This window comes from Elephas maximus, chromosome 18 (genome assembly GCF_024166365.1).
Source record: "Elephas maximus indicus isolate mEleMax1 chromosome 18, mEleMax1 primary haplotype, whole genome shotgun sequence".
Lineage (NCBI taxonomy): Eukaryota > Metazoa > Chordata > Mammalia > Proboscidea > Elephantidae > Elephas > Elephas maximus.
Window position 1 is genome coordinate 81,241,217 of NC_064836.1, and position 18,005 is coordinate 81,259,221.

At 40.5% G+C, this 18,005-nt stretch overlaps 1 protein-coding gene across 1 annotated transcript in view; it reads left to right on the top strand.

Annotated features, from left to right (window-relative positions):
• The window catches only part of LOC126061323 (E3 ubiquitin-protein ligase DZIP3-like), a 32,134-nt gene extending 14,393 nt beyond the window's left edge, over positions 1-17,741 (top strand). Inside the window, exons 8-14 of the mRNA XM_049857802.1 lie at positions 384-485; positions 5,016-5,141; positions 6,110-6,249; positions 7,846-7,966; positions 8,473-8,601; positions 8,685-8,798; positions 11,991-17,741. Of these exons, the coding sequence (XP_049713759.1) occupies positions 384-485; positions 5,016-5,141; positions 6,110-6,249; positions 7,846-7,966; positions 8,473-8,601; positions 8,685-8,798; positions 11,991-12,101 (843 nt within the window). The 3' untranslated portion in view covers positions 12,102-17,741. The remainder of the gene's footprint in view (positions 1-383; positions 486-5,015; positions 5,142-6,109; positions 6,250-7,845; positions 7,967-8,472; positions 8,602-8,684; positions 8,799-11,990) is intronic.
• The last annotated feature ends 264 nt before the right edge of the window (positions 17,742-18,005 follow it).

Here is an 18,005-nt window from a genome sequence, read left to right on the forward strand (position 1 = left end):
AACAGCTTTTGTTACAGATAAGTTTGTTTATCTATTTATTAGCTAGTGCGTTATCTATAGCTTCTTGACCGTTTCAGGTCTGTATTCACTTTATATCAGTGGTCCCTGTTTCAAGCCTAAGGATTACGGAAGGGCTGAGGAATTATCACGTGGGATCTCTGAATTCTGTGTCTCTGTATCTTGTTAATCAACAGACACTGCTAAGAATACAACTAATTACTTGTGGGGGTAATAGTCTACTGAGTTGTTTTATGTCAAAAAAAGGTTCTTAATGCAGAAAAGGATTTATAGTGTATTTTTCAAAACTGTATATTAATTTTTCCCATATGCTATATTTTTTTAAGTTGCTTTTGCCTTAAATATTGTTTCCTTTCTTCCATCAGACACAGTACAATGAACAGATTAATAAGGTGAAGCAAGGGTTTCCCTTGAGCACCTTGCCTCCGATACAGCTTCCACCACCACCACCCAATCCAGAGATACTGGTAAGAAATATAGGATTTTGAAAAAAGCCATCTTCATCCTGATAAAATGATAAGGCTGTAAAACACTGAAAATGCAGTGTGTTTAATGTGTTCCAAATGGAATAGTACACGTTGTGAATACTAGTAACAATTATATTCATGACTGCGAGTCTCCAGGTTATGAAAGTAGTTGGCTGGCTCAGATGAGGGCAAAGCACAGGTTGCATCACTGGGTTTTAGTCATGCATTTGATATCTAAAGAGGTAATATTTCTCATTTACTCTATCAACTTTGCCTACATCATAGGAGATAACCAGTGAATACTCAGAATTCCAGTTTCCTCTGTAATAGTTTTCTAGGGCCGACATAACAAAGCACCACAAACTGGCTGGCTTAAAATAATGGAAATTTATTCTCTAACGGTTCTGGGGGCCAGAAGTCTGAAATCAAGTTGTTGGCAGGGCCATGTTCCCTTCAGACTTCTGGGGGAGAGTGTTTCCTTGCCTCTTTTAGCTTTGGATAGCCCCAGGAGTTCCTTGGGTGTTTTCTATTAAGTGCCTCAAAGTTCTTCCAGCCTCTTCCCCTTACCGAGTTCCAAAGGCACTTCTAGGTTTTTAGGCATTTGTTACGGAACACCTCACTTCCTAGAACCACAGTCTATATTGGTGTCCTAGAGCTCTCATGACAAAGCACCACAAACTGGGTGGCTTCAAACGTCAGGAATCTGTCCCGTCACAGCACTGGAGGCTAGAAGTCTGAGACCAAGGTGTTGACAGCGCCACGTTCACTCTGAAGCCCTTAGAGGAGCAGCCTTCCTTGCCTCTTCCAGCTTCTGGTAGCTCCTGGCATTGCTTGGCTAGTAGCTGTATAACTACAGTCTCTGCTTCCGTCTTCATGTGGCCTCTTCCCTGTGTCTCTTTCCTCTTCATATAAGGACACCAGTAACACTGGATTAAGAGCCCACTCTACCCCAATATGACCTTGTCTTAACTCATTACGTCTGTGTCAACCCTATTTCCAAATAAGGTCACATTCTGAGGTTCCAGGAAGGACATGAACTTTGGGGGGACACTATCCAACCCAGGACACCCTCATGTGACCCCTAGATGACTGGAAGTCTCAGCTTAACACTGTAACAGGCTGCGGGCTTCACCCCTCCCTTTCTGCTTTCGACTCTCTTGTCCTGAACGTTTACCTTCTTTTCTGTCTTCAACAGCAGTGCCAGCCCTCACTTAGGCCCTTTCCCTGCTTATTATTATGGGTTAGTGAATCTTAGATAAACTAATCCACACACTGAACTGTCTTTTATCTTTCTGGGGACACAGTTTCTTAACCTAATAAAGTCAGACAGCCTTCCAAAAGGTCCTTTGGGGGAGCAGTTAGCTGGTATTTCTCATGATCATAACAGACCTGGGGTAGGAAGAGGCAAAGGTGTGATACTTTAGAGAAGATGATTTTATTTTCCTCAAGTTTATTTTGTTGTTGTTGGGAATGTACACAGCAAAATATTCACCAATTCAGCCATTTCTACATGTACATTTAGTGACATTGATTACATTCTTTGAGTTGTACAACCATTCTCACCCTCTTTTTCTGAGTTGTCCCTCTCCCATTAACATAAACTCACTGCCCCCTAAGGTTTCTATCTAATCTTTCGAGTTGCTGTTGTCAGTTTGATCCCATATAGATAGTTCTTAAAACAGCTTAATGCTCAAGACAGGCCTTTTTTACTAGTTAAGCTAAACTATTGTTTGGTTTTAAGAAACCTTCAGGGGTTATTTTTGTCTAAGGTTTAAATATTATCTCAGTGCAATCGTTTAGGAGTTCATCCAACCTCCATGGCTCCAGAAAGTCTAGAATTCATGAGAATTTGAGATTCTTTTCTGCATTTTCCCCCATTTGATCAGGATTCTTCTATGGAATCTTTGATGAAAATGTTCAGTAAAGGTAGCCAGTTACCATCCAGCACTTCTGGTCGCATGGCAAATGAGGCAATTAGCCGCACATTCTATATCCTTCTCCTGTTCCTGGCTCTCCTTCTTCGTCTGTTGCTCTGGGTGAACAAAGACCAATTGTTGTGCCTTGGACGGCTGCTTGTAAGTTTTTAAGACCCCAGGCACTACACAGCGAACTTGGAGGTAGAACACAAGCACTAAACACATTATTAGGCCGATTAACTGTGTTGTCCCATGAAACCATGACCCTAAACATCCAAACCAAGGAACCAAATCCCGTGCGGTAGTTGTACACATGCAGCTTCAGCAGCTACTCTTTTGTTTTTTGGTCGTTGTTATAAATACATGGGGCAGGTAACTTTTGACATCAGCTCTCCTGGTTGTAGTAAAATTTTGAAAATGTTATTTCTACTCGCGGTTGAGTATAACAGAATATAAACCTTATGTGAAATATGTGGAGTTACACCATGTGTTGTTTCGAAAGCAGAACCCTGTGCTAAAAGCATCACGTGATACATACCATGGTCTTTAGTTTAGAAAGATAGTATTGCCTTTTATAGTTTTTGTCAATTCAATTTCCATAGAACTACTGTATCATGAATATCATTATCCCAGGATGGAGCACCATCACACACAAATACTCCGATAGCAAAGGTGTTAAGTAGCTGACAGAGAAATCCCAAGGAATTCCTGCAGCTCTACAGGAAGTAAGATGTATTCTTAGTAGGATTATGGGAAATTCTGTGCCTTCTGCCCATGCCCACACTGCTGCTCTAAGTTGTAGCTAAACTTTCCCATGACTCTAAATATAAAATGGCTTCAGGGGCTCAGGAACTAGATACTGAGTTGTTCCAGAATAGGCCAGCTTCAACTACATTTGTATCTAAGCATCTTGAGGCCGTGACTTTCTCTTTGAATATTAAATCAGGCCAGATCTTCCAGGTATTAATTAGTTCTCAGGTCCTCAAAATAAACTTCGGGGTTTCCATGAACCAGTCCAGCATAAACCTCAGGTGTCTCTCAGCAGCGATTCTCTATAGCTGTGTAGTGAAACCTTGACTTCTGGACCCTCCAGACCTTCATCATGTCACAAAGAAACAACTTGGGTTCTTATGTGGAGTTTCTGAGCGTCAATATTGTTCACCAACATGGACAACACTTACTTGGAATCATAGTCCTGTGTTATTAAGTTGGGAGAGAACCTTGAAGACCACCTAACCCAGTTTTCTCATTTTATAGATTGATAATGGGAATCAAGGTTACCCAGCTAAGTAGAGAGAAAGCAGGAGTAGAACCCAGTTCTCCTGCCTCTCATTCAGTGCCCTTTCCAATCTATTTCACCGCTCAGTGCTTTTCCAAATATTCCTACGTTTAGCTAACATTGTTGTATACTTTTTAAAGAATGTGTTATATGCGTGATCTGTGAAACACCTCACAACATGGATGAATCTGTTCGGCATTATGCTGAGTGAAGTAAGTCAATCACAAAAGGACAAATATTGTATGAGACCACTACTGAAAAAAACTCATAATAAGATTTACACACAAAAAGAAACAATATTTGATGATTACAAGGGAGGAGAAAGGTAGAGAGGGAAAAACACTAAATAGACAAGAGATAACTGGTAATTTGGGTGATGGGTAAGACAGTACACAATACTGGGGAAGCCAGAACAACTTGACCAAGGCAAGGTCATGAAAGCTCCATAGACACATCTAACTCCCTGATGGACCAAATTACTGGGCTGAGGGCTGTGGGGACCGTGGTTTCAGAGAACATCTAGCTCCATTGCCATAACATAGTTCTACATCCTACTTTGGTGAGTAGCATCTGGGGTCTTAAAAACTTTTAAGTGGCCATCTAAGACACTCCACTGGTCTCACCCCATCTGGAGCAAGGTAGAATGAAGAAAACCAAAGACTCTAGGGGAAGATTAATCCAAAGGACTAATGGACCTCAACTGCCACAGCCTCCACCAGACCAAGTTCAACACAACTAGATGGTGCCTGGCTACCACCACCGACAACTCTGACAGGAATTACAATAAAGGGTCCCAGTCAGAGCTGGAGAAAAATGTAGAACAAAATTCTAACTCACCAAAAAAAAAAAAAAAAAAAAAGACCAGACTTACTGGTCTGACAGAGACTGGAGAAACCCTGAGAGTATGGCCCCCAGCCACCCTTATAGCTCAGTAATGAAGTCACTCCTGAGGTTCACCCTTCAGCCAAAGATTAGATAGGCCTGTAAAACAAAAGGAGAGTAAATAGGTACACCAGCCCAGGGGCAAGGATGAGAAGGCAGGAGGAGACAGGAAATCTGGTAATGGGGAACCCAAGGTCCAGAAGGGGAGAGTATTGGCATGTCGTGGGATTGGCAACCAATGTCACAAAACAATATGTGTATTAATTGTTTAATCAGAAACTAATTTTTGTTCTGTAAACCATCTAAAATGCAATTAAAAAATGTGTTATATGTTTGTGTCTGGATTTCAAATCACTGTTTTCTCCCAAATATTACTCTGTGAGTTTAGGTCATTGTCTATGTAAATATTTAAGTGTGTAGCTCCTGTTGTTGTTTTTACCTTTTCTACTTTAGATGCAGCAGTTCCTGGGGAGAACCTTTGTGAAGGAATCTTACCTCAGACCTATACTCGCTGTTGCTCAAATGCCTGCAGTTTGTCCTGGAGTCATCGCTGCACCTGGCCCACCTAGAGCCCCCCTGGTACAGAGCCCTTCTTGGCCGGATAGACATTAACTAGTTCTTTATTGCTACAGTGGGCGCCTTCTCTTCAATAGAATGATAATGCTGGTGGTGGTAGTGGTGGTGATGGCACCTGAATGCCAATTTAATGGATACTTCCGTGCGAGGCACTGTGGGTGAAGCCTTTGCACATACTATAATTATTTCATTAGCTGATATTAGCTTAGTTTCTGGATACAAAAATAAGTATATTTTTTCCTAGAGAGTCCTTCCAATTACAGTGTTACTCCTGTAACAGGAAACAATCGAGGGTAGACGGATGATTGAATAGATCGTTTGCTTTTAGGATGGTTGCTGCACAGATTGAAAAGCAAAGAAGCTGAATCACGACACACTAAACCACAAAGCTGAGGAAGAATTGGATTTACAGGTGCAGTGGGCGTGCTTCAGCTTTGTAAACAGACTGCTAATATTGTCACCTCGGGAAATACTATACCATAAAGTTAGAAATTTTCTAGCTACATATGTTCATGACTCTTTTTTTAACTGAACAGATTTCATGGACATTTTTCATGCTAGTGGGTATATCTATCCCATTGTTCATAAGGACTTCATTAGATGCATTATAACTTATTATTACCCGATTAACTGACATTTGGTTGTTTTCAGTTTTCACTGTTATAAGAAATATAGCAATAGCCTCCACAGTATTTCTGTACATGTGTGGAATTACTGAAGCTAGCATGTCCCATTTTATTTTTTTTAGCATGTCCCATTTTTTAAATAAGGGTAGTTATAAACTATTAGAAATATTGTTGTGCTGGTTATTTAAAAAACTGAAAAGGAAGCCTGTATGTCAGCATTGCTTTTCTTCACTTGTCATCGCACCTGCTGTCAGTTGCTCTGAGGTCCGGAGATGTCACACTGGCATCTGACATTGAAGCAGATGTGTTCATTTCCCTGTTGGCAGCAGCTCTGTCTCCTTCCAGATGACTGGGGTAGCCTGGACTGCGCCAGCCCCTGTGACAGAGGCCACGTCTCCCAGTGCAGGTCTGGGAAGTGACCTTCCCATGACGAATTGGGAGAGGATTGTGGACAGACTGAAAACCGCCTTTCCACAACAGTCCAGGTACCTTAGTGTTTATTTAGTGGTGCACGCTGATCATATTCTACAGCCTCCATCGTTATAATTACGGCAAATGAAACATTTCAGAGAAGCTTAGCACCCAAAAAAATCACAGGCATTTCTTTATCGTGAGCTTGGTTAAAACAAAAACAAAACATGCTGCCGTCGAGTCTGCTCAGCTCATAGCAACGGTCATAGGACAGGGTAGAACTGCCCTGTAGGGTCTCCAAAGCTGTAATCTTTATGGACGCAGACTGCCACCTTTTCCTCCTGTAGACTGTCTGGCAGGTTCAAACTGCTGACCTTTTGGTTAGTAGCTGAGCACTTAGCTACTGCACTACCAGGGCTCCAGCTTTGGTAAGGAAGTGAAACCTAACCGGGAAGGGATGGCGGGACAGAAATGCCGATCTTCCTCACTGATGCTTCTTACCTCGGGCCTGCTCATCTACTCAAAGTACAGCGAGCTGCAAACCTATCCAGATGTAATGCCACCAGCTGCAACAATTACCTTAATAACCTGTTTCCAAAGTGGATTTTAAGTTGGTTGTGTGCAACATAAGCCCAGACATCATCAGGTTTTAGTGTTCTATTTCCTTAATTTTATGGAGGCTTCTTACAGTCCCTTTGTTAGGGAACACAGTTAAATGCAAGAAATCATGATTTCACTGTGCCTTCCACAGTTCTGACATTAGCAAAAGGTTATTTAATTCTCTTCCTATAGAAATGAAGATTCTTTATCTCTGCTGTTGTAGTCAAGGAAATAATTCTAGTTTTCACCAGTATTTTTATCGAATACCAACTTTTATGTGTATACTGTTTTGCTTCAAGATTAGATTACGGTTTTATAAGTACCATAATGGTGATTAGGTGATGAAAGTAGAAATGCAATGTAGTTGTTATAAATCTGTGTGTACAAAATGAATATGTAGTAAATCATGAGTAGTTTTACAGGGTCGACATTCACATGACACTTCATTTGGGAAAGAAAAATAAGCTGACCTGTCCTACCAAACATGTAGGTGAACACTTTGGGTCAGTAGACATATTGGCTAAAATAATTCTGGGTTCCTTTTGTCATGTAATTAACGTTGTCCTTAATCTTTGTTTTCCTGTTCTTTTTAATATTTTTCTTTTTTCCTGTTTGAGTTTTACAAAAGTGAAAGTATCAACCCTGATAGAAAAGAGAGAAACAAATAGCAACATTGTTAAAAGGAATTTTTTAGTCCTGAGAAAGAGAACATTTGAGAGATAAGATACAAAGAGCTGAGTACATAAATAAGTAGATAACAAATTCAGTTGTCATACAGTGAGCATTTGGAAAACAGAGTTAGGGTTTCTTTTTGGAAAGAAAATAAATACTAGACTTTGTCACTCATGGACACATTATGTGAACACATTAGTTTTTTGAATAAATTAGTTTTAATTTTGTTTAAGAAAAATGCAGATGGGCCTGTGATTACTTTTTTAGATCTAAGACCTGAAGTGTTACCTCTATATGCTTACACATCAGTCATGTGAAATGATTTATATCTTGTTTGGGGGACACGTCCTCAAGACAGTGAGAAAAATCACGACTAATTCTTACTTGATCTCTCTTAGGAAGGAGCTCACAGATTTCTTACAAAAACTGAAAGATGCTAATGGAAAGTCCTTATCTGCAATGACATTTGATGAAATTGTTTGCAAGATTTCCCAGCTTACTGACCCTAAAAGATCTCAGGTAAAGAAGCCTTCTATCTCCACCCTCACCTCTAGGAGTTACCTCTTTTAGTTAACTCCATGTTAGAAAAGCAGTAACCTCTAATCATAATAAATCATCTACTAAGAGTAAACAGTTCAATGACTTCCGCTGGACAAATAAATGATAAAGGAAGTCTTTTAAAAATACCTACCACCTGATCTCTGTGAAATAAACTGGCTTTCCTGGAATTTATTCTAGGTCACTCTGAATGATTCGGAAAGGGGGACTTTTTTAACCTGTTTTATGGAAAGATTTGTTTTATTTAAAAAATATATACAGAGAGAGTTATTTTTGTCATTACCTAGCTGTGCCTATGTAAGAAAGACCTGCCAAAATTTTGTTTCAGTGTTTCTCATGAATCTGATTGACTTTTACCCTTTTGCTAATTCTTGCTGTACCCCATTCTGAACTGTTCCTTCTGTTCTTACTGTTTTAGAACAATTCCAAAAAATTACCAAAAAAAAGTATAATATTCTCATTTTCAGAGTCAAGGAAAATCAGTACCGAAGGGGAATTGTGTTTCACCTGAGCCGAATGCCGCCCGGCCTCCAAAACCAGCCTGGAGGCCCCTCGGCTCACAGCAACCTGCCACGTGGGAAGGAGCCAAGAATTTGGTGAGATTGGGACTTTGGATTCTGAACACATTCCATTTGGGAAAGAAATGAGCTGACCTTAACCTCATTTGTATTCTCCCCAGGATGAGGAGGAGGAGGAGGAGGAGGAGGAGGAGGAGCCGTGTGTCATCTGTCACGAGAATCTCTCTCCAGAAAACCTCTCTGTGTTGCCCTGTGCTCACAAATTCCACGCTCAGGTAACTCTTGAAACTCGTCCTGTTAATGTTTAAGCAGCTTCGTGAGATTTATACTGCCTTACTTACAGTCACGTGCACGCAGCATCACCCATTGCTGCGGCCCGAGTTCTCACTGGGGATAGCTGTGGGCTCTTGGGCACCACACAAAACCTATTCTCTCATACCTGGTCACGGATTCCACCATGCTTTCTCAGCTCTCCAGACACCTTTTAAGAGAAGTGGCCAGTTTTGAGATTGAAATGGCACAGAGCAGGCAGTTCCTTTCAATAGACTGGGAGGAATGTTGATTGATGTGGCATTTCAGTGGCAGAATGGGCAACATGCACTTCGCCTCGATGTGCGATAAACATCACATACTGTCCTTTGTCCAGAAAGGTACCTCCACACCTAATAATGTCCCCCTACCATTATAAAGCCCAGGCCTTATCTTAGCGGTCTGTCCAGGCTCCTGTATTTACCTTTGAAGATGCTCAAGTTGGAGCATTTGTTGTTAAAAAACTGTGATGCTGGCGTATCTTTTGTTGATTCTTGGCGTTTATACAGATTAATTCCTGCTGCTGCTGTGCAAGTGCTAGGTATACAAGTGATGGTCCAAGCCTCTGTTGCAGAGACATAATTTAACAAAGGAAAAGATAATCTTATACGGGAAGGATCTCTCAGGGAAGTGAACTACAGCCAGTTCGCGCAAGCCGTATCTGTAAAACATTGTTTCAAAGACACGTATACCTGGTACAGAATTATACTTCACATCTCTTCTGACATGAAGAGACATGTACAGAACGACCAGTCCCAGAAGACACGTATACCTGGTACAGAATTATATTAGTATCTCTTCTGACATGAAGAGACATGTACAGGACGACCAGTCCCAGAAGACACGTATACCTGATACAGAATTATATTAGTATCTCTTCTGACATGAAGAGACATGTCCAGGACGACCAGTCCCAGAAGACACGTATACCTGATACAGAATTATATTAGTATCTCTTCTGACATGAAGAGACATGTACAGGATGACCAGTCCCAGAAGACACGTATACCTGGGATAGAATTATATTAGCATCTGTTCTGACATGAAGAGACATGTACAGGACGACCAGTCCCAGAAGACCCGTATACCTGATACAGAATTATATTAGTATCTCTTCTGACATGAAGAGACATGTACAGGATGACCAGTCCCAGAAGACACGTATACCTGGGATAGAATTATATTAGCATCTGTTCTGACATGAAGAGACATGCACAGAACGACCAGTCCCAGAAGACACGTATACCTGGCACAGAATTATACTTCACATCTGTTCTGACATGAAGAGACATGTACAGGACGACCAGTCCCAGAAGACACGTATACCTGGCACAGAATTGTACTTCACATCTGTTCTGACATGAAGAGACATGTACAGGACAACCAGTCCCAGAAGACACGTATACCTGGCACAGAATTATACTTCACATCTCTTCTGACATGAAGAGACATGTACAGGATGACCAGTCCCAGAAGACACGTATACCTGGCACAGAATTATACTTCACATCTTTTCTGACATGAAGAGACATGTACAGAACGACCAGTCCCAGAAGACACGTATACCTGGCACAGAATTATACTTCACATCTCTTCTGACATGAAGAGACACGTACAGAACGACCAGTCCCAGAAGACACGTATACCTGGTACAGAATTATATTAGCATCTCTTCTGACATGAAGAGACATGTACAGGATGACCAATCCCAGAAGACACGTATACCTGGCACAGAATTATACTTCACATCTTTTCTGACGTGAAGAGACATGTACAGAACGACCAGTCCCAGAAGACATGTATACCTGCTACAGAATTATACTTCACATCTCTTCTGACATGAAGAGACAAGTACAGAATGACCAGTCCCAGAAGACACGTATACCTGCTACAGAATTATACTTCACATCTCTTCTGACATGAAGAGACATGTACAGGATGACCAGTCCCAGAAGACACGTATACCTGGCACAGAATTATACTTCACATCTGTTCTGACGTGAAGAGACATGTACAGAACGACCAGTCCCAGAAGACATGTATACCTGGGATAGAATTATATTAGCATCTGTTCTGACATGAAGAGACATGCACAGAACGACCAGTCCCAGAAGACATGTATACCTGCTACAGAATTATACTTCACATCTTTTCTGACATGAAGAGACATGTACAGAATGACCAGTCCCAGAAGACACGTATACCTGGCACAGAATTATACTTCACATCTCTTCTGACATGAAGAGACATGTACAGAATGACCGGTCCCAGGAGACACGTATACCTGGTCAAGAATTATATTTGGCATCTATTCTGACATGAGGAGACATGTACAGAATGACAAGTCCCAGAAGATCTCCAGGAAAGGTATTTAACCGCAAGATATTCCCGCTTGTAGTTTTTAAGTCCTGCTTATTTGGAAAATAAATTTTAAACAAAACTTATCTTATTCATTGTCATTGCCCATTGGATAGAAAGCAAGTATTGTATTCAGTGTACTTTCAAGGTTAGAGTTGGTAGGCCTCACATACACCGCCTATTCCGAATCCGCTCTCATCTGGCCTGGCCTTCCTTTATTCAGGCAGGTAAAAATTGATTTGTTTTTGGAGAGCCATTATTCAGGTGAATGACTTAACAGATAGTTCATGGCCAAGGTGCGCTACCATTGTTACTCAAGAAAGTGCAATCTGAGAAGCATATCCATCACCTAAGAATTTTGATTTCAAAATACCATATGCTGTTAATACTGGGTTTTCTTAATACCAGTTATTTGTGACTTTTGCATGTTTCTCTGGATTATTAGACGAGAACAATATATAATAAAATATAGAGAGAAAATAAATAAAGCAAGTTTCCCTGATCTTCTTGTCAGAAAGAACTGCTATTCATTCCCAAACTTTTGAGATGATTCTGAAAATCAGGGTTGGGGCTTCAAGATGCTAATAGAATATAATGGCTGAAGGAAGGTGATCCGCTGTTACCAGCTGTGTTGCTTAGGAAACCTCAGAGAAGGAGCCACGATTGTAGCATTTGGCGTGGTGATCTACCGGATCGGGCTTTAAGATCCATCAGAAGACATGTTGTTTGGTATCCCTGAGTAACAACTCTCTCTCCTAGGCTAATGTGAGAGGCTGACACGGGTCTTTTTGCTTCCTCAGTGCATTAGACCATGGTTGGTACAACAGGGGACATGCCCAACCTGCAGACTCCACGTTTTGCTACCGGAAGAATTCCCTGGTCACCCCAGCCGGCAGTTGCCCAAGATCTGATCTAAGGGAGTTACTGTGCTACGAAAGTTCAGTTTCAGACTTCAGAATTTGGAACCTGCTTTTCTAATGAGTGACAGCGTGAGTGGTGTGAAGCAGCATGCTCTTCAGAGCTGTGCAAAGGAAGCGAGCTAACTCGTCAAACCTGCGGCCAGAGACATCTCCAGGCTCAGTGAACTGAACTGAACAGGCTTAATATAAGAGGAATTTGAGCAGGTACACTATATTTGCTCTTACATTAGTGGACATTTTCTTCCAGCGTAGACATAACTATGACTGTCTTTCTTAGAATAGTTTTCTTTTTTCCTTCTTATTCCACTCAGCCTTTGCTTCTCTGCAGGTATACTACATTCTCATTTTCTCAAGTAAATTTTAGCAAGATGAAAAGAGAAACATACATGAGAAGTACGACAATGCCACAGGTTTTAGTGTCCATTTTAACTTTTAAAACTACTTAAAAAAATAAAAGTTCAAGTGTTTGAATTTTATCTCTTTCTTCCCAGTCCTTCTCTATCTTCTGTAGTATGTAGCCATGAAGCGATTGTGAGCTACTTAAGTGTGGAGACCATGCTTGGAGCTGGCTTGAACTGGCTTGTGAGAGATAATTAGGTTTCAGGAATTTTGCTATTTTAGGAATTTTGTCAAATCATTGGTACTTGAAATCTCCTGCAGTGAACGTACTTACACCGTGGAAATGGGTAAATGCTATGAGGGCTCCTCTCTCCTCAGAGCTGGTTGTTAAACATTTACCAGTGTACCACAGGACCGTGTCTGATTCTCCTTTGTATTCTCAATGCTTTGTGTAGTAGAGGCCTAGTAAATACTCCCAGTTCAGAAAGTAGTAGGAAAGGAGTTGAGGTCCAGAGTAAACCACTAATTCAGTTGAATAATTGAGATCTTATGTTTATTCGTAAACACACTATCTTTGAACCTTAATCATTTAAACTTTTGGGGGGATTGTTTCTGCCTTAAAAGTATCTGATTTCAGTTCCTGATGCTGGGGAAGGGGAGTCTGTCGTGTGTGTGGTTGTTTCTGATGACAAAGTGGTCACCCCTCGCCTAAGCTGCGTACCTAAAGCTTGTCACTGAGAATTTTCATTCTTATATGTCGGAAACCTATTTTGAAAATAGTATTGTGTAAAAGCCGTAAGTGTTGTTCATGTTGGTAGTTTCATAATTAAAAGACCTTCAAGTTACCTTGTAAGACAAGTCTACCTTGGTTCATGTTCACAGTTGTAATTTCATTAACTAATGGAAAAGAATAAATGGTTCCTAACTTAGCCACTATTTTATCTGTATATTTCATTGTAAATGTATCTTGAAGCTACTTTAAATTGCTATTGAAAGCCTCTGTTTCTGTTTAATTGTATGCTAAGAGTTTTCTTCTGTAATGAGAATGGACTGTAAACTGTGAAGGAAAATATCCAAAAAGAAAGTAATAAACTAGACGTAGAAAATGCCAAGAATGTCTTAGAATCACTGAATTCAGAGCTTATAGGGCTGAGTAATTATCTTGTCTAGCATCTCAAGATTATGGTCATAATGCAGGTTACCCTGTAAGACAGGTGTTTCTTAGATCATGTTTATAACTGCGATTTCACTTACCCATGGGAGAGAATAAATGTTTCTTAATTGAACAACTATTTTACCCGTGTATTACAGTCTAAATGTATCTTGAAACTATTTTAAGTCTCTCATTTCAAACTTCTATTTCTGTATAAATGTTCTTAAATCTATTTTTCTGTATTGAGAGTGTATAGTTTCTGTATTGAGAGTGTATAGTTTCTGTATTGAGAATGTATAGGAAGACATCCAAGAAGCAGCCAGTCATCTAGGTCTGTGAGATGCCAAGGACGCCTTGGCGTTACAGAACACCAGAGCTTATGGAGACTCTCGTGGATCATCTAGGCTAAAACCCATTGCTGTCAGGTCGAGTCCAACTCATAGCGACCCTACAGGACAGCCTAGAATGGCCCCAGAGGGTTTCTAAGGCTGTGATCTTTACGTCTTCCTTCTGTGGAGGAGCTGGTGGTTCAAATGGCCAACCTTATGGTTAGCCCTCATTTTACAGGCATGTCTTGCCCAAGGTCATATGGCCAGAAAATGCTGAGCCAGTCCTAGTTCTTGAGGCACTGAGTCCTATGCTCCCTGCACAAACTGATGCTGTAATACGATACTGGTGTTAAACTGCCATTCTCAGCTCTAAGATTGAGACCAGAGTACTTAAGAAAATAGCTGTTATGTTGAGAAAATGTAATGGGACAGTGTTCCTGAAAGTCATATCTAGTTCTGCAGATCCAGAAGATGACAAAATTAGTTTTCTCATCTTGATGTATAGTTTAATACTAAAGACAATGGTAGGAACCATTCTTCAACTAACAGTGATCCCTGCTGGGCCTCTGGCTGAGGAGGGACGATCCAGAACTCTCTACCCTGCCAAAAGGCCACTGAGGGCGAGAGGGCTCCTGAAGTAGCTCTGTTTACAACAAAAATAATGTGCAAGCATCCTGTAATATCACTGCAGCTGCTGCTGGAGGACACGTCTTATAATGTATTCCTTCATATTTATCGATTCCATGTACATAACATTTTACAGCTTTTATTTGTTGTTACCTCATTTGATCCACACAGTAACTCTGAAATGGATATTATTGTCCTTATTTTACGGATGATAAACTGAGGCTCAAGGGAAGTAATTTGTCCAAGGTCATAGCTACAAAGTAGCATTTTAGTATTGGAATACAGATCTTCTGTCCCTGGCATTTTTTCCAGTAAGTCACAGGAGCCTCTTCCTTTTAAATAATGTCCTTCACATTGAAATGAAACAGATGGTAAAGCCACTAATTATTTTGGACTGGGAACATGGCATTGAGTGTGTGTGCATGTATATCTGCGTGTGTGTGTGTGTATATATATATATGTATATACATATATATATGTTGTTGTTGTTAGGTGCCGTCGAGTCGGTTCCAACTCATAGCGACCCTATGCACAACAGAACGAAACACTGCCCGGTCCTGCACCATCCTTACAATCGTTGTTATGCTTGAGCTCGTTGTTGCAGCCACTGTGTCAATCCACCTCGTTGAGGGTCTTCCTGTTTTCTGTTGACCCTGTACTCTGCCAAGCATGATGTCCTTCTCCAGGGACTGATCCCTCCTGACAACATGTCCAAAGTATGTAAGACGCAGTCTTGCCATCCTTGCCTCTAAGGAGCATTCTGGCCACACTTCTTCCAAGACAGATTTGTTCGTTTTTTTGGCAGACCATGGTATATTCAATATTCTTCCCCAACACCACAATTCAAAGGTGTCAACTCTTCTTTGGTCTTCCTGATTCGTTGTGCAGCTTTCACATGCATATGGTGTGATTGAAAATACCATGGCTTGGGTCAGGCACACCTTAGTCTTCAGGGTGACATCTCTGCTCTTCCACACTTTGAAGAGGTCCTTTGAAGCAGATTTACCCAATGCAATGTGTCTTTTGATTTCTTGACTGCTGCTTCCACGACTGTTGATTGTGGATCCAGTAAAATGAAATTTAACAACTTCAGTCTTTTCTCCGTTTATCATGATGTTGCTCATTGGTCCAGTTTTGAGGATTTTTTTTTTCTTTATGTTGAGGTGTAATCCATACTGAAGGCTGTGATCTTTGATCTTCATTAGTAAAAGTGCTTCAAGTCCTCTTCACTTTCAGCAAGCAAGGTTGTGTCAACTGCATAACGCAGGCTGTTAGTCTTCCTTTAATCCTGATGCCCCATTCTTCTTCATATAGCCCAGCTTCTTGTATTATTTGCTCAGCATACAGATTGAATAGGTATGGTGAAAGAATACAACCCTGACACACACCTTTCCTGACTTTAAACCAATCAGTATCCCCTCGATCTGCCTCTTGATCTACATAAAGTTTCCTCATGAGCACAATTAAGTGTTCTGGAATTCCCATTCTTCGCAGTGTTATCCATAGTTTGTTATGATCCACACAGTCGAATGCCTTTGCATAGTCAATAAAACACAGGAAAACATCCTTCTGGTATTCTCTGCTTTCAGCCAGGATCCATCTGACATCAGCAATGATATCCCTGGTTCCACGTCCTATTCTGAAACTGGCCTGAATTTCTCGCAGTTCCCTGTCAACATACTGCTGCAGCCATTTCTGAAATTTTGCTTGCGTGTGATATTAATGATATTGTTCTATAATTTCCACATTTGGTTGGATCACCTTTCTTGGGAATAGGCATAAATATGGATCTCTTCCAGTCAGTTGGCCAGGAAGCTGTCTTCCATATTTCTTGGCATAGATGAGTAAGTAACTCCAGCACTGCATCCAATTGTTGAAACATCTCAATTGATATTCCATCAATTCCTGGAGCCTTGTTTTTCGCCAATGCCTTCAAAGCAGCTTGGACTTCTTCCTTCAGGACCATTGGTTCCTGATCATATGCCACCTCTTGAAATGGTTGAATATCGACTAATTCTTTTTGGTATAATGACTCTGTGTATTCCTTCCATCTTCTTTTGATGCTTCCTGCGTCGTTTAATATTTTCCGCATGGAATCTTTCACTATTGCAACTTGAGGCTTGAATTTTTTCTTCAGTTCTTTCAGCTTGAGAAATGCCAAGCGTGTTCTTCCCCTTTGGTTTCTATCTCCAGCTCTTTGCACATGTTATTATACTACTTTGTCTTCGTGAGACACCCTTTGAAGTCTTCTGTTCAGTTCTTTTTACTTCATCAATTCTTCCTTTTGCTTTAGCTGCTCGACATTTGAGAGCAAGTTTCAGAGCCCCCTCTGACATCCATCTTGGTCTTTTCTTTCTTTCCTGTCTTTTCAGTGACCTCTTGCTTTCTTCATGGATGAAGTCCTTGATGTCATTCCACAACTCGTCTGGTCTTCAATCGCTAGTGCTCAATGCATCGAATCTGTTCTTCAGATGGTCACTAAATTCAGGTGGGATGTACTCAAGGTCATATTTTGGCTCTCGTGGACTTGCCCTGATTTTCTTCAGTTTCAGTTTTTATGTATATATGTATTAAAATATATCTCTAAGTTTGTATGTAATGTTTCCAACCTCCAAAGGCAAATAAAGATAAGTTTTATAAAGGTACTGATAATAAAAAGGCAATGATAATGAAAACTAAAAAAAAAAAAAGTGAGGTATTGAACTTTGGTCAGAACCAGCTTACAACAGTTGTTGGACTGGAACCCCATTGTATGTGGGGGGCTACCTGTAATCCTCTGCATTTATAAAATGACTACTAATTTACTGTGGAGATAATTGGTTTCCGATTTGTTTGCATAAGCAGTTTTCAGTAACTGGCTGCTTAGTTTTGTGGATTTGAAGATTCTGCTTAACAGAGACAGGCGCTTGTTCTGGGCCACCTTCACTGCTGCCTGTGTGTTTATACACCTACAGATTCCAAGCGTCCTTTTGGGAATCTGCATTTGGAGCCAACACCCCAGGCGTTTCCATGTGTACTAAAGTTTGAAAACCCCTGGTGTTGTGGGAAATGGCTTTCTCAGACAGATCTAGGTTTGAATGTTTGAATTCCACCTCTGATATATATTATGTTATCATGAACAAATTACTTAACTATTTTAAACCAATTCCTCTTTTGTAAAATGGAGAAAAGACTACTTGTCTGAAAGAATGAACTTTTTTTATCTTCTTTCCCCAAATTAGTAAACCTTTTGTTAGTCATTTAACCTGTTTATTCCTTGATGATAAAATCCTTACAGGTTTTTTATCTTTAACTCTTCTGATTAAATATGTCCTACTTCCAATCAGTGTCATGTAGCCCCAGAATTTTGAGTAGTAAGTTTATTATGTAAGAATATTATATGACCAAGATATTTGGTTGATCTGTTTGAACAATAAAAACTTTAAAAACTCTTAATGCTGCCTAGCA